The sequence below is a fragment of the Scyliorhinus canicula genome, chromosome 1 (genome assembly GCF_902713615.1).
Source record: "Scyliorhinus canicula chromosome 1, sScyCan1.1, whole genome shotgun sequence".
NCBI lineage: Eukaryota > Metazoa > Chordata > Chondrichthyes > Carcharhiniformes > Scyliorhinidae > Scyliorhinus > Scyliorhinus canicula.
The window spans coordinates 238,921,732-238,936,362 of NC_052146.1; the positions used below are offsets into that span (position 1 = coordinate 238,921,732).

The 14,631-nt window shown below is 47.2% G+C and overlaps 1 protein-coding gene across 2 annotated transcripts in view; it reads right to left on the reverse strand.

Annotated features, from left to right (window-relative positions):
- Positions 1-14,631, reverse strand: part of sptbn1 (spectrin, beta, non-erythrocytic 1) — a 301,037-nt gene that overhangs the window by 41,328 nt on the left and 245,078 nt on the right. For both annotated transcript variants that reach the window (XM_038810024.1, XM_038810035.1), the window contains 3 exons: positions 12,229-12,359; positions 8,529-8,733; positions 1,630-2,004 (listed from right to left, as the gene is read on the reverse strand). In XM_038810024.1, coding sequence (XP_038665952.1) covers positions 1,630-2,004; positions 8,529-8,733; positions 12,229-12,359 — 711 coding nt within the window. The remainder of the gene's footprint in view (positions 1-1,629; positions 2,005-8,528; positions 8,734-12,228; positions 12,360-14,631) is intronic.

The following is a 14,631-nucleotide window of genomic DNA, read 5'->3' on the forward strand; positions in this document are numbered from 1 at the left end:
GGACATGTGCAATGCTTCACTGTCTAGTGGATCACAACCCCCATCCCTTTCCCAAGCCACAATCTCGGTACTCCTTAAAGAAGGTAAGGACCCAGTACAGTGTGGCTCTTATCGACCCATTTTACTCCTTATCACTGATATTAAGCTACTGACTAAACTCCTGGCAACCTGGATGTCTTCCAACTATAATATCGGAGGATCAGACAAGCTATATCAAAGATAGACAGTTATCAGCCAATGTCCGATGTCTCATGAACATTGTCCTTTCCCCTTCATCTGCTCGAGAATCTGAAGTTATAGTATCTTTTGGATGTGGAAAAACGCATTTGACAGGAAGGAGTGGAATTATCTAAATTTGGATTTGGCTCAGATTCTCCACCTGGGTTTGTCTGATGTACAATGCCCTGAAAGCCAACATCAGCACAAATATGACCTCCTTTGAATATTTTCCGCTAGGCAGGGGCACTAGACAGGGCTGACTTTTCACCATTGCTCTTTGTGATGGCCATTGAACCTCTGGCGATAACATTGAGGTCATCCTAGGAGTGGAGGAGAATACACCAGGAGGGAGTATTTTTTATTACGGTCAACAAATTAATATCAGCGTTTGTCTGGGCAGATAAGAGTCCCAGAGTCCACAGTGTTCTGCTTCAGAGAGACACAATATCCGAATCTCGTGTTTGATTACTGGGCTGCCAATATACAGAAAATCCGACAATGGCTCAGTGACCTGAAGTTGAACTGGAGTAGATTGGAGGCACGGTCTTGTGCCACAGCCTCCTCCATAATTACCATACTGCTGCCCTTTTCCCTTGTAGGCCTTTCCTCGAGCCCTGTGGCGATTTCCTCACTCAGGATTTTGAAACCATTCCGGCAGCACTTTAGTCTTCTTTCACTGTCCTCACTTGCCCCGGTATGTGATAACCACGTCTTTATACCTTTGAGCTTGGATCCATCGTTCAGGTTCTGGGGAACGGGAGGTCTGGTGCACTTTGGGGATTTATTTCTAGATAGAAGCTTTGCCAGCCTTGAAAAACTATCAGACACATGGTGGTTCCAACCTTTCCCGTTTCTTTCAAATTTCGGATTTAGTTGGTGCGGGTTAGTTTAATAAGAGGGGTCTCTTGTTCCATTGCACTTGTTAATTACCTTCCTACTTTTGATTAGGTGGCACGGTAGCACAGTGGTTAGCACCGCTGCTTCACAGCTCCAGGGTCCCAGGTTCGATTCCCGGCCACTGGGGTCACTGTCAATGCAGAGTCTGCGCGTTCTCCCTGTGTCTGCGTGGGTTTCCTCCAGGTGCTGGTTAGGTGGATTGGCCATGCTAAATTGTCCTTGCTGACCAAAAAGGTTAGGTGGGGTTATTGAGATAGGGTGGAGGTGTGGGTTTAAGTAGGGTGCACTTACCAAGGGCCGGAGAGACTCGATGAACCAAATGGCCTCCTCTTGCACTGTAAATTCTATGATTCGTTTGTTTTTTTTTTTGTTTATGTAATATATATTAAATAGATATCTTTGTCTCTATGTATATTATTGTTCATATTTGATAATTCAATAAAAAAGGATAACAAGCCCAAGCTGTGGTTGTAATCTTATTATGAACCATATTGAGGACATTTGATATTTTACCTGAGTACCAAGAGCTTGAATGTCATGCTCAAATGTCGTGTGCATTCTCTGCAATGCTTCCACAGTGTTCTGATCTCGACCTAATTCCTCTGGAAGTTTCTTGTGCTTATCTTGAATTCGTCCAAGGATCTCCTTAGCATCATGGTAGAATTTGTGCAATTCGTAAGAAGCTGCCAAAATTTGTGTTCTGGTGTCAATAAGTTCAAGGAGATCTGCCCAAGCCTCATTGAGTCCATCTTTCCACTCAGCAATTGTGGCAGCATCAGAATGTCCAGAGTTGATCAGCTCATCAGCCATACGGTTCACACTGTCGACTCGCTCCTGACCAATATTACCAGTATCACGGGCAAATTCACGGAACCTCTCTTGTAGCATCTGAAAAGAAATACCTATTAAAACTTTTTGATTTTTAGCTCAAGCTCTAAATATTTTAAAACTCAGTACATTTTAATGAAACACCAGGTGACCTTCTTGGATTTATGCATGAAGAGCTGAGACCAACTGCAACTTTCAGATACCTGGGTTTGAAGGTTGGAGGGACTCAACTTTCTGACCCTGACCTGGTCTAATCATCAATTTAAAATTAATTGTTGTTAATTAAATAGCCCTGAAAATAGGGGTGGGGATTGTGATGAGGATTTAAGCTACATCACTTGTTTTTTAGACAAGCAACATGCAAATGTTGTGCTGCCTGCTTTTTAAAATAATTGTAGTGTGCAGTCAGAGCTAAGTAAGCTGACTAGTAACTGCATGCCTCAGCAGGGGTCACAGATTTGAAAAGGCTACAATCACTTAAAGCTTACCTACTCTACCTAAAGACATCTTCTTAAAGAGAAGGCACTATGGCTGGAGAATATGCTAGAAGCTGTTGTGGGCTCATCCTAACATGGAAAAAGATGGGATAATGGCAAAATATTGGCATCAGGATTTCCAGACATTACACTGGAAACCTTGATGGGGGGTCCCCCTATTGCAGGGTCACTGTCAGGGTCCCTCTACTACAGGGGACACAGCCAATTACAGCGATCCCTGTGGGGGGCGTTTGATAAAGGTGGCGTGGGCAGGCAGTGCAATAATGGGGGACGGGCCCTCAGATGCACTCTGCCAGTGTGACCCTGGCATGGTGGGTCAAGGGGGCCCACCGCAAGGTCCACCATGCCAGGGCCGCACTTGTAGAGACCACAAGCTATCCACGCCCACATGATTCCCAGCTGCAGGGACTGGGGAATCACATGAGGCTAGAGCATAGGCGCCTCGGGCCCGCTAACTAGGTAATAAATAATACTCCGGGACTTCCGGTGGCGGCTATGAAGGATTAGGTCGCACATTTGGTGGCTCCCGCTTGGGTTGGAACTTTGGAGCTTTTTCCCTGATTTTTGTCGCATTGATTCGGAAAATTGCTGGTGGATGCAATTGTGAAGAGGAATCCTACATCAGTGCATGAAGAGGCAAACCAGGAGTGCTCTCAAAGGAAGAAATAGGCGAACAGAGAAGACTTGGGCTCAGGCTGCAGCAGGAGAAAGCATGGCGGGCGACCGGAGTCCTGCTTGATGACCCAGCAGTCAACGGAGCAGCTGAGGCAGTTCATACAGGAGGGCTTCGCCAAACAGAAACAGGAATGCTTGGATCCGAATAAGGAATCAATTGTGCAGCTGGAACTTAGACTGAATGCTCAAGATCGGGCGATCCAGAAAGTGGAGAAGGCACTGACTGAGCAGGAGGAACACCAAGCTGCAGTGGAGTTGGAGGTGGTGATGTTGAGGAAAGAAAAGGCTCCAGGAGAAGGTGGAGGATCGAGAGAATAGGTCCCACCGGCAGAACTTGAGAATTGTTGGTCTCCCGGAGGGATCTGAAGGAACAGGCGCAGGGGCATACACAGCGGCCATGTTGGAGAAGTTACTGCGGGTTGGGACGTTCTCCCGACCCTTGGAGGTGGGCAGGGCTCACAGTGCGCTCGCGAGGAAGCCACGCGTGTCTCCCCCCACCCCCGAGGGCAATGGTGGTGAAATTCCACAGGTACCTGGACAAGGTGTGTATTTAACGGTGGGCCAGGCAGACACAGAGCTGTAAATGGGAGAACAACATCCGGCGCATGTACCAGGATCTGAGTGCGGACGTGGCCAGGAGAAGAGCAGATAAAGTCGACCCTTTTTATGAAGAAGGTTAAGTTTGGACTGCTATATCCGGCCCGTTTCAGGGTCACGTACAAGGAGCAACATTTCTACTTTGAGTCGCCCGAGGAAGCAATGGACTTCATTAGCAGGAAAGGGCTGTAGAGGACTGAGGTGCTTGAACTTTGCTGCAGCGTGCATGATAAAAAAGTTTTTGTTTTTGGACGTTATCTGTAATGCCTTCTGTATTGATTTGGGGCCTGCTGCAGAGCGGTGTGAATTAAAGTTTGCATTTGCACTGATGGGGGATGGAGGTGCGAATTCTAGATGTTGGATCTTCCTTTTGATTTTCTGTGTGTTTCTTTTGGGCAATTAGGTTGGGATTGCTTTCTTTTGCATATGCGTGTCCAAGCCGGGGGGGGGAGAATGGGACACAATAGGTGGGAAAATGTCTGGCGCCATGGGCAGTGGCCACCAAGCTAGCTGGGCGGGCTAGCTCACGGAAGCGCAGTGTGGGGTGAGCAGGCCTGCGGATGCGTGGGGAACGGGCTGGAGACTGGCCCAAGAAAGGTGATGCTGATCAGCGCAGGGAGGGGTCAAGAAGCCCCCACAACCAGGCTGATCACATGGAACGCAAGAGGGCTAAATGGGCCGGTTAAGAGGGCACACGCGTTCGCGCATTTGAGGGGACTGAAGGCGGACGTGGCAATGTTATAGGAGACGCACCTGAGAGTAACTGACCAGATCAGATTAAGAAAGGGACAGGTGTTCCACTTGGGGCTGGACAAAAGACTAGAGGGGTCGCGATCCTGATTAACAAGCGAGTGTCATTCGAGGCGGGCAGAATAGTTGCAGATGTGGGAGGCCGTTACATCATGGTTAGTGGGAAGCTGGAAGGGCTGCCGGTGGTGCTCGTGAATGTGTACGCGCCAAATTGGGATGATGTGGAGTTCATAAGGAGGATGTTGGGGAAGATCCCAAACATGGATTCACATAAGTTGGTCATTGGGGGGACACTTCAACACAGTCATTGACCCAGGGCTAGACAGTTCAAGCTCAAGGGCAGGCAGGGTGCCAGCAATGGCAAAGGAGCTAAAGGGGTTCATAGAGTAGATGGGGGGTGGTGGGGTGGACCCATGGAGATTTGGGCGGCCGAGAGCGAAGGAGTACTCCTTCTACTCACACGTGCATAAAGCATACTCCCGGATTTTCTTATCCTGAATAGGGCTTTACTAACGGTGGTAGTGGACACTGAGTATTCAGCGATCACGATCTCGGATCATGCCCCACACTGGGTTGACCTACAGGTGAGCAAGGAGGGTGGCCAACGCCCGAACTGGAGACTGGATATTGGACTTTCAGCGGATGAGGTGGTGTGTGGGCGGGTGGGGAAATGTATCCAGAACTATCTGGAAGTTAATGACACAGGGGAAGTGTCGGCTGCAATGGTCTGGGAGGCGCTGAAGGCGGTGGTTAGAGGGGAGCTGATCTCACTACTGCCCACAGGGAGAAGGTAGGCAGAGCAGAGACGGACCGACTGATAAGGGAAATACTACAGGTCGACAGGAGTTATGCGGAGACCCCAGAGGCAGGGCTTTTAAGGGAACGACGGATGCTACAGGCAGAGTTTGGCTTATTAACTGCAGGGAATGCGATGAAGCAGCTGAGGAAGGCGAGGGGTCGATTTATGCATATGGAGAGAAGGCCAGCAGAATGCTTGCGCAGCAGCTCAGAAAGAGGGAGGCAGCCAGGGAGATTGGGAAAGTAAGAGACAGGGATGGGAACCTGGTTAGGAGATTCAGCAGGTGTTAATAAGGCATTTAAGGAGTTTTACAGCAGGCTGTATGAGTCGCAACCCCCAGCTGGGCTGGAGGGGATGAGGCAATTCTTAGGGGGCTGAGGTTCCCGAAGGTGGATGAAAGGTTGGTAGAAGGGCTGGGGGCCCCGATCGGGTTGGAAGAAATAGCAGAAGAGCTGAAGGCCATGCGGTCGGGTAAAGCCCCTGGACCGGACGGATACCCAATGGAGTTTTATAAAACGTTCTCTGGGACACTGGGGTCGCTGCTGATGAAGACATTTAATAAGGCAAGGGAGAGAGAGGTGCTTCCCCCAACAATGTCACAGGCCGCTATCACATTGATCCTGAAGCGGGATAAGGACCTGGAGCTATGCTGTCCTACAGACCGATCTCCCTACTAAATGTAGACGCCAAATTGTTGGCCAAAATCTTGTCCTCTAGGATTGAAGACTGCATTCCAGACGTGATTGGGGGGGGACTAGGCTGGATTCATTAAGGCTAGGCAGTTGGCGGCCAATTTAAGAAGGTTGCTGAATGTGATTATAATGCCCCCAGAGTGTAGGGACGTGGAGGTAGTGGTTGCAATGGACGCAGAGAAGGCATTTGATTGGGTGGAATGGGATTATCTGTGGGAGGTACTGGGGCGGTTTGGATTTGGACGAGGCTTCATCGACTGGGTCAGGCTGCTGTATCAGGCTCCCGTGGCGAGTTTAAGGATGAATTGGTAGACATTGGGCTATTTTAGGCTGCACCGGGGGACGAGGCAGGGATGCCACCTCTCCCCACTACTGTTTGCACTGGCCATAGAGCCACTGGCAATTGTGTTGAGGGGCTGGAAGGGGCTGGTCCGGGGGCTGGGGGTGGAACACAGTCTCGCTATACGCAGACGACCTGCTCCTATATGTTTTAGACCCACGAGAAGGGATGGAAGAAATTATGAGGATTCCGGCGGAATTTGGCCGGTTTTCGGGTTATAAATTGAACATGGGGAAAAGTGAGATGTTCGCAATCCAGGCAGGAGGGGCGATTGGGGGAGCTGCCATTTAGAGTGGTAGGGGGAAGCTTTTGGTACCTAGGCATCCAGGTAGCACGTGAATGGGAATGGCTACACAAGCTAAATCTGGCCCGACTAGTAGACCAAATAAAGGAAGATTTCTGAAGGTGGGATGTGCTCTCGTTGTCACTGGCTGGGAGGGTACAGACAGTGAAAAGGACGGTCCTCCCAAGATTCCTGTTTTGTGTTTCAGTGTCTCCCCATCTTTATTCCAAGGTCCTTTAAAGGGGTCAATAAGGTGATCTCTGGCTTTGTATGGGCGGGTGAGGCCCCACGAGTAAAAAAGGGGATGCTGGAGCGCAGCCGTGGGGAGAGCGGGCTGATGCTGCCGATCTTTAGTAATTATTATTGGGTGGTGAATACAGCCATGATTAGGAAGTGTGTGCTGGGGGGTCGATGTGGGGGTGAGTAGAGGCGGCATCATGCAAGGGCACTAGTTTGGGGGCATTGGTAATGGCACCTCTGCCATTCCCGCCGGCACGGTACTCTACCAGCAGTGGTAGCAGCCCTGAGAGTTTGGCGGCAATGGAGTTTGGCGGCAATGGAGGAAATATGTGGGAGCAGAGGGAGCATCGATCTGGTTTCTAATCTGCAATAATCACCGGTTTGCTCCGGGGCGGCTACATGGAAGGTTCCGGAGATGGCAGAGAGCAGGGATCGAGAGGATGGGAGATATGTTTATAGAGGGGAGCTTACCCAGCCTGAGGGTCTTGGAGGAGAAATTTGAATTGACGGGAGGGAATGAGTTAAGGTACCTGCAGGCAAGCAGGTATTATGCAAGCAGGTCTCAACCTTCCCGCTCCTACCACCAAAGGGGATACAGGACAGGGTAGTTCCCAGAATGTGGGTGGGAGAAGGGAGGGTTTCGGATATTTACAAGGAACTCATGGGGTCAGAGGAAACGCAGGCTGAGGAGCTGAGACACAAATGGGAAGAGGAGTTAGGAGGAGAGATAGAGGATGGTCTCTGGGCAGACGCGTTTGAGTAGCGTCAACGCGTCCACAACATGTGCCAGGCTCAGCCTGTTACAGTTTAAGGTCGTTCACCAGGCTCACATGACAGTGGCCCAGATGAGCAGGTTCTTTGGGACAGAAGATAGGTGCGCAAGGTGTGCGGGAGGACCAGCGAACCATCCCCATATGTTATGGGCATGCCCAAAGCTTAGGGGATTCTGGCAGGAGTTTGCGGATGTCACGTCCAAGGTGTTGAAAACAAGGGTGGCACTGTGTCCGGGAAAGGGGGGGTTTGGGGTGTTGGGCCTTAGTTTAGTTTACAGTAGGGTGTTAGAAAAGGTGGGACCTGTGAGGGAGGAAGACAGCTTTTGTACTATGTTTATATTTGTATGTACACTGTTTCTTCTGTTGTTGTTACAAAGCCATAAATACCTCAATAAAATGTACGAAAAAAATAAAAATACATTTAGATCCCCCCCCTTCGATGTGCATCGTGTGGACCTCATTCATGCCACCATGCATCACGTTCGGATCCCGATTTACCCCGACCCCAATTCTCCGTCCCATCGGGGAACGCATTCCAGGTGTCCTAGGATGGAGAATCCTGCCCTCTATGTAAGGTTCCGAGGATGCCCCCATTTTGAGGGACCCATGGACTCCCCTCGTCATCTGAGCAATGTCCAACTCTCCCAAGTAGGGTTACTGGCCTTCAAAGGTAATTGTAATTGTATGAGGTGAACATCTACCTGGATCAATTTAGATACTGTTTCAATTAGGACTTAGTGGTCAACATCAATGACCAGTACATGATAAATGGAATAGAGACACTACATTCACAAATGAAGCAATAATAATCAACACATGTATTATAAGCAAAGCTAATGAAGCTCCAGTGACATTAAGAGTTGATTCTAGTCTTGATTAATCATTCAAAAGAAACTGCAAATTTTATAAAATAAAATACTTATTAGACAGATGTTTACCGTAACATGCTCATAGTCCTGCCCAAGTTCATGTGATCCAGCGACCACCTCACGTTCAGCTATCCATTGCTCCAAATCATCCACCTCCCTGTTTAGTTGGAAAAGGCGGTACCTCTCATCCAGTTTCCCTCTTCTCTCCTCAGCCAAATCTTTCAAGCCAGCATAAAGCTTGTCCACCTGGGACTGGCGCATGCTGATACGTTCACTGAAAAACCAAAAGATGTCAAAAATTAATAATAAGGCATTTTGTAAAAAACAAAAACCAGCCACTTCTATATAAAACAACTAAGAAGAAAAGACAATAATAAAGACCATAAAGGAGCATGGATTTTCTGCAACCACATAGGGATGTGGGTAAGACATTTAAATCTGGCAGCACACTTGCTACCAAACCTGTGATACCAAGCCTCGAATTGACATTCATTCATTTTTGACATTCATTCACATGTTGGAGAGATACCAAAATGGTGGAGAATGAAAGGTTCGTGAGAGGGAAGAACTGAGGGAGATCAATATTAGTAGAGAAATGGTGCTGGGAAAATTGATGGGATTGAAGGCGGATAAATCCCCAGGGCCTAATAATCTGCATCCCAGACTGCTTAAAGAGGTGGCTCTGGAAATAGTGGCTGCATTGGTGGTCATCTTCCGGAATTCTATAGACTCTGGAACTGTCCCTGCAGATTGGTGGGTAGCTAATGTCACTCCAATATTCAAAAAAGGAGGTAGAGAGAAAGCAGGGAATTATAGACCAGTAAACCTAACATCGATAGTGAGGGAAAATTTTGAATCCATCAAGGACCTTATAGCGGAACATTTAGAAAGCAATGGCAGGATCAGTCAGAGTCAGCATGGATTTATGAAGGGAAAATCAAGCTTGACAAATCTGTTGGAATTCTTTGAAGATGTAACCAGAACAGTTGACAATGGGGAGCCATTCAATGTGGTATATTTGGATTTTCAGAAGGCGTTCGACAAAGTCCAGCATAAGAGGTTATTGTGCAAAATTAAAGCGCATGGGACTGGGGGAAGTGTATTGAGATGGATAGAAAACTGGTTGAGGAAACGGAGAGTAGGAATTAATGGGTCCATTTCAAATTGGCAGGCAGTAACTAGTTGGGTGCCACAAGGGTCGGTGCTGGGACTCCAGCTATTCACAATATATATTAATGATTTAGATGAGGGAACAAAATTTAACATCTCAAAGTTTGCAGATGATACCAAGTTGGGTGGGAGGGTGAACTTGACGAAGTGCAGGGAAAGTACAGCATGATCTGGACAGGTTGGGCGAGTGGGCAAATCAATGGAAGATGCAGCATAATTTGGATAAGTGTGAGGTTATTCACTTTGGAAGCAAAAACGGGAAGACAGATTACTACCTGAATAGTTGTAAATTGGGTGAGGGGAGTGTGCAGTGGGACCTGGGTGTCCTTGTGCACCACTCGCTGAAGGTAAGCATGCAGGTGCAATAGGCGGTAAAGAAGGCTAATGGTATGTTGGCCTTCATTGCAAGAGGTTTCGTGTACAGAAGAATGGATGTGTTGCTGTAATTATAGAGGGCCTTGGTGAGGCCACACCTAGAATAGTGTGTGCTGTTTTAGTCTCTTTTTTTGAGGAACGATATTCTTGCTCTCAAGGGAGTGCAGCGAAGGTTTATCAGACTGATTCTAGGGATGACAGGACTGTCATACGAGGAGATTGACTCGGTTAGGATTGTTCTCGCTGGAGTTCGGAAGAATGAGGGGGATCTCAGAGACATAAAATTCTAACAGGACTAGGCAGGGTAGATGCAAGGAAGATGTTCCCGATGATGGGTGTGTCCAGAACCATGAGTCACAGTCTGAGGATTCAGGGTAAAACATTTCGGACAGAGATGAGGAGACATTTCTTCACTCAAAGAGTATTGAGCCTGTGGAATTCATTACCAAAAGAAGAAGTAGTTGATGCTTAAACATTGAATATATTAAAGAGGCGGCTAGATTTGTACTTGGGGAGAATGGCATGAAAGGATATGAGGAGAAAGCAGGATTAGGCTATTGAGTTGGATGATCAGCCATGATCATGATAAATGGCACAGCAGGCTCGAAGGGCCATAAGGCCTCCTCCTGCTCCTATCTTCTATGTATCTGTGTAAACCATCACTGGCAAAACCTGCCCAGAAATGGCTGAGGATGAAGCATCAGCAGACAATGAGTCAAGGACCTGCCTTTGGGAAGAGCTGACTTGATCATAATGATTTCCAGAAAAGGATGGCAGATTCAATGGGAGCCTTTTCTCAGTACCAAAGAGGGTACTAAAAATGACACAATTCTAAGCAGAACATGACTTGGCAGCTTCCTTTGGGATAGTATTGCCCAAGACATGGAGATCAATTTTCTGCTTTCTTGGCCTTAGGATTTGAATGTCGACTTGACTGGCTACACTTTGAGGATCAAACATCCAGGTCTTTTCTTCCAGTGTCACTTTCCAGCACTCATAATTGGAGAGTTTTGAATAGGTCATAAACTGCAAGATGCTGTACACTGTGTGAAGCTGACCATTGTTGGCAAATACCTTGCTAGGAAGTTCCAGTGGAGAAACTCAGCTGGCATAACTTTAAAAAGGATTTTGGCGAGACCAGCAACAATTAACAGGCACATATCAGAACTAAGGAAAACAACCTGCACTTCATAAACAAGGCAACAATCTGGCAACAAGGTTGTAGGACAAGAATGGTACTGAAGGATAAAAAAGCATGAAATGCAAATTTAGGAGTAAACTGTGCTCAGCAGGACGAGTGGAAATTCCGAAATAAGCTTTTCGCTGTTTGTGTGATTTCAACTCAAATACTGGTGGCAATTTGTAGGCATGCTTTAATGAAAGTGTGGGATTTTCATCCAGTTTTCTGAGAATAGTTAATTTGCACATGTGCACACCAGTGGATGACCACAGAGCATCTCTTGATCAGTCTACTTGGTTGCCCTCACATTACTCATTTCCTTCTTTGTCCAATCACCAACAGGAATATTCCCATTGTGAAACCCACTGGTGCTAGGGGCATAAAATGATTTACAGCAACTAGCATGCTGGGAAAAAGAAAACTCAGGAAAGGATAGTTACAAGATGACTTAAGTAACATTGTTGTGCCCTTTCAGTAAGTTTCAGCGTGCAAACCACCAAGCAACCATTAACCCCGATTTGCATCTGATCAGCTGCATGCAGGTTATTCCTGTCCCCAAATATAAACAAAATGAAGCAAATATTTGTTGTCAGAGCGTGGTCTGTCACCACTGATCCCTACGCCCTGCAGCCAAGTTTACCAAGTTCAGGAGAAATGTATTTCCTGTCCATTTTCTACTAGTGGCTATCTAACATGCGTCAATACAACGGACTGATAGGAAGAAAAAACTAGATTTATCTTGCAAAGGCTACAAAGTAAAAACCTGAAAAGAGTCTCTCAATTTTCCACATTTAGATGACATCTATACACTGATGTAAGAAAATGTACAAATGGGGAATGATTAAATATTTATGGAGTGAAACTGGTCTTTGGTGGTCATGCAAGATGGGCAATATGAATTTGCAAACCGTTTCGCAGCTGATCAATGGAAAATAAATCAGTTAGGATGTAAAGTCAACTGCTGATGACCTATTTCTGCAAAGACCAATTCCATCCTTTTTGTATTTCAATACTACTGAACTTAATGCCAAGGAATAAACCTACCTCTCTGGGTGTCCATCTGCTACCAAAGCTCTGCTAGTCTTTGAAAGTTGATGCACAGTCTCAGCATAATCTTCCACTGCCAACTCCAAAATCTGATGTTTCTTCAACATCATCACCGCACTCTGCTCATCCTGCAAAGTGATACGTCCAATAAAAATTGTTTTTAAAACAGTTCCCTGGGAATTTTCTAAATTTTTCTTTCAAAATGTTTAATGAAAGATGAGATTCACTGCAAATATAGTGGCTAATCATTTAAGTATTTTAAAAGAGTAGATTCACTGCAAATATAATGGCTAATCATTTCAGTATTTTAAGTAATTCAGAGATAGACTTTTAAAGAATATTCGAAAATGGAGATTGAAAAAAAAAGGAAATAATAGGAAAGATGTATTTTGATCTGAGTACATTGCCCAACATGTTCAGTGGCTTTCCTGGGGTTGAGTGCTGTGAACATTATGGACAACTATCTTTTTTGAATTACCATAGAACTTTGGAAATAGAAGAAAAACTTAATTGAATGGGGGAATCATTCATTGGGAGTTTGGAAAGACATCTTGACGGTTTTTAATCAAGTGTCTGTAAGCAGCTAAGAGGCTGGAGAACTGCGTACCAGAGCTTTGTCAAAGGTATATAGCTAACATCGAACATCAGACGCCTGCTGAACGTGATCATGAGCCCATCTGGGGAGAGGACGCCCGAGGGAAGTACCTCATGGAGCGGTTCGGGCTAGGAACAGGATTCACTCCTGTACAACGCTCCCATGGCGAGCATACGGGCAAACACCACCAACTCCAGTACTTACAGCTGCACAGAGGCATTAGGCAAGGATACACCTTATCCCCGCTGCTGTTCTACCTAGCAATTGAACCACTCGTGATCGCACTCAGAACTGCAAAGAACTGGAAAGGGATCCGAAGAGAAGACAGGAAGCATAGAGTCTTGCTCTACGCGGATGACCTGCTCCTCTACATCTCGGACCCACAAAGCATCTTGGAAGGAATCATCACGCTCCTGAAAGAGTTCTGTGCCCTCTCGGGCTAAAAACTTAACATGAGCAAAAGCAAGATCTTCCTGGTGAACCTGCAAGGGGGAGGGGCAGCGCTGGTGGGCCTGCCTTTTAAACAATCCAGCACAACTTCCGCTAACTGGGGATTCAAATCGCTCATGACTGGGCAGAGATCCACAAAGGGAACCTGACCAGTCTGACAGGGGAAGTTGAAAAGGACCTGCAGGGAGAGTGCAGACGATCAAAATGAACGTACTGTCCAGGTACCTCTTCCTACTTAGCTCCATCCCGATCTACATCCACAAGGCCCTTTTCAATTCACTGGATAAACTAATTGTGGCGTTCGTTTGAGGGAAGGACCCCAAAGAAAGTCCTACAGAAAACAAAATCCAGGAGAGGGGGAGACTAGCCCTCCCAATACTACCACTAGGCAGAAACAGCAGAAAGAGTAAGGGGATGGATAAAGGAGCCAGAAGCCGAATGGGTGCACGCAGAGGCCTCCTGCAAGGAGACCTCCCTCTGGGCCCTTTCCACGGCGGCACTCCCATTCCCACCCAAAAAGTGCTCAAGCAGTGTAGTGGTGGCTACACTCCAGTCCTGGAACCAGCTACAACAACAATTTGGCCTAACCGAAATGTCCGATAAGGCCTCCATCTGCAACAGTCACAAGTTCACACCGGCACTCACTGACGCCAACTTTAAAAAGTGGAGACAGGACGGGGGGACGTTGACAGAGACCGATACACCGACGGTAGGGTCACAACACTGGATGAACTGACGGAAAGATTTCAACTGGCATGGGGCAACGAATACAGGTACCTGCAGCTTTAAAACATCCTACAAAGAAAATGAGGACATACCCATGACTGCCGCGACAATCACGACTGGAACAATTACTGCACGCAGACATTCTAGGCAGATGGAACTGTAGTGACATGTACTGACGACTGAGAGGGCTGATGACAAACTGGACGCGACAAGGAGGAAGTGGGAGGAAGACTTGGGGTTCGAAATAGGGTGGGGACTCTGGAGCGAAGCACTACACAGGGTTAACTGCACCTCCACATGTGCAAGACTCAACCTAACGCAACTAAAAGTGGTATATAGAGTCCACTTGGCCAGAACCCGAATGAGTAGGTTCTTTCCGGAGGTGGAAGACAGATGTGAACGGTGCCAAGGAGGCCTGGCCAATCACGCCCACATGTCTTGTCCCAGGCTTGCTGGGTACTGGACATCCTTCTTCGAGACTATGTCCAAAGTGGTGGGGATGAGGGTGGAACCATGCTCGAAGGTGGTGGTCTTCGAGGAAATCAGACCAGCCAGATCTGTTCATCGGGAGCAGGGCCGATGCCCCTGCCTCCCTGATTGCCCACCGTAGAATCCTGCTCGGCTGGCGG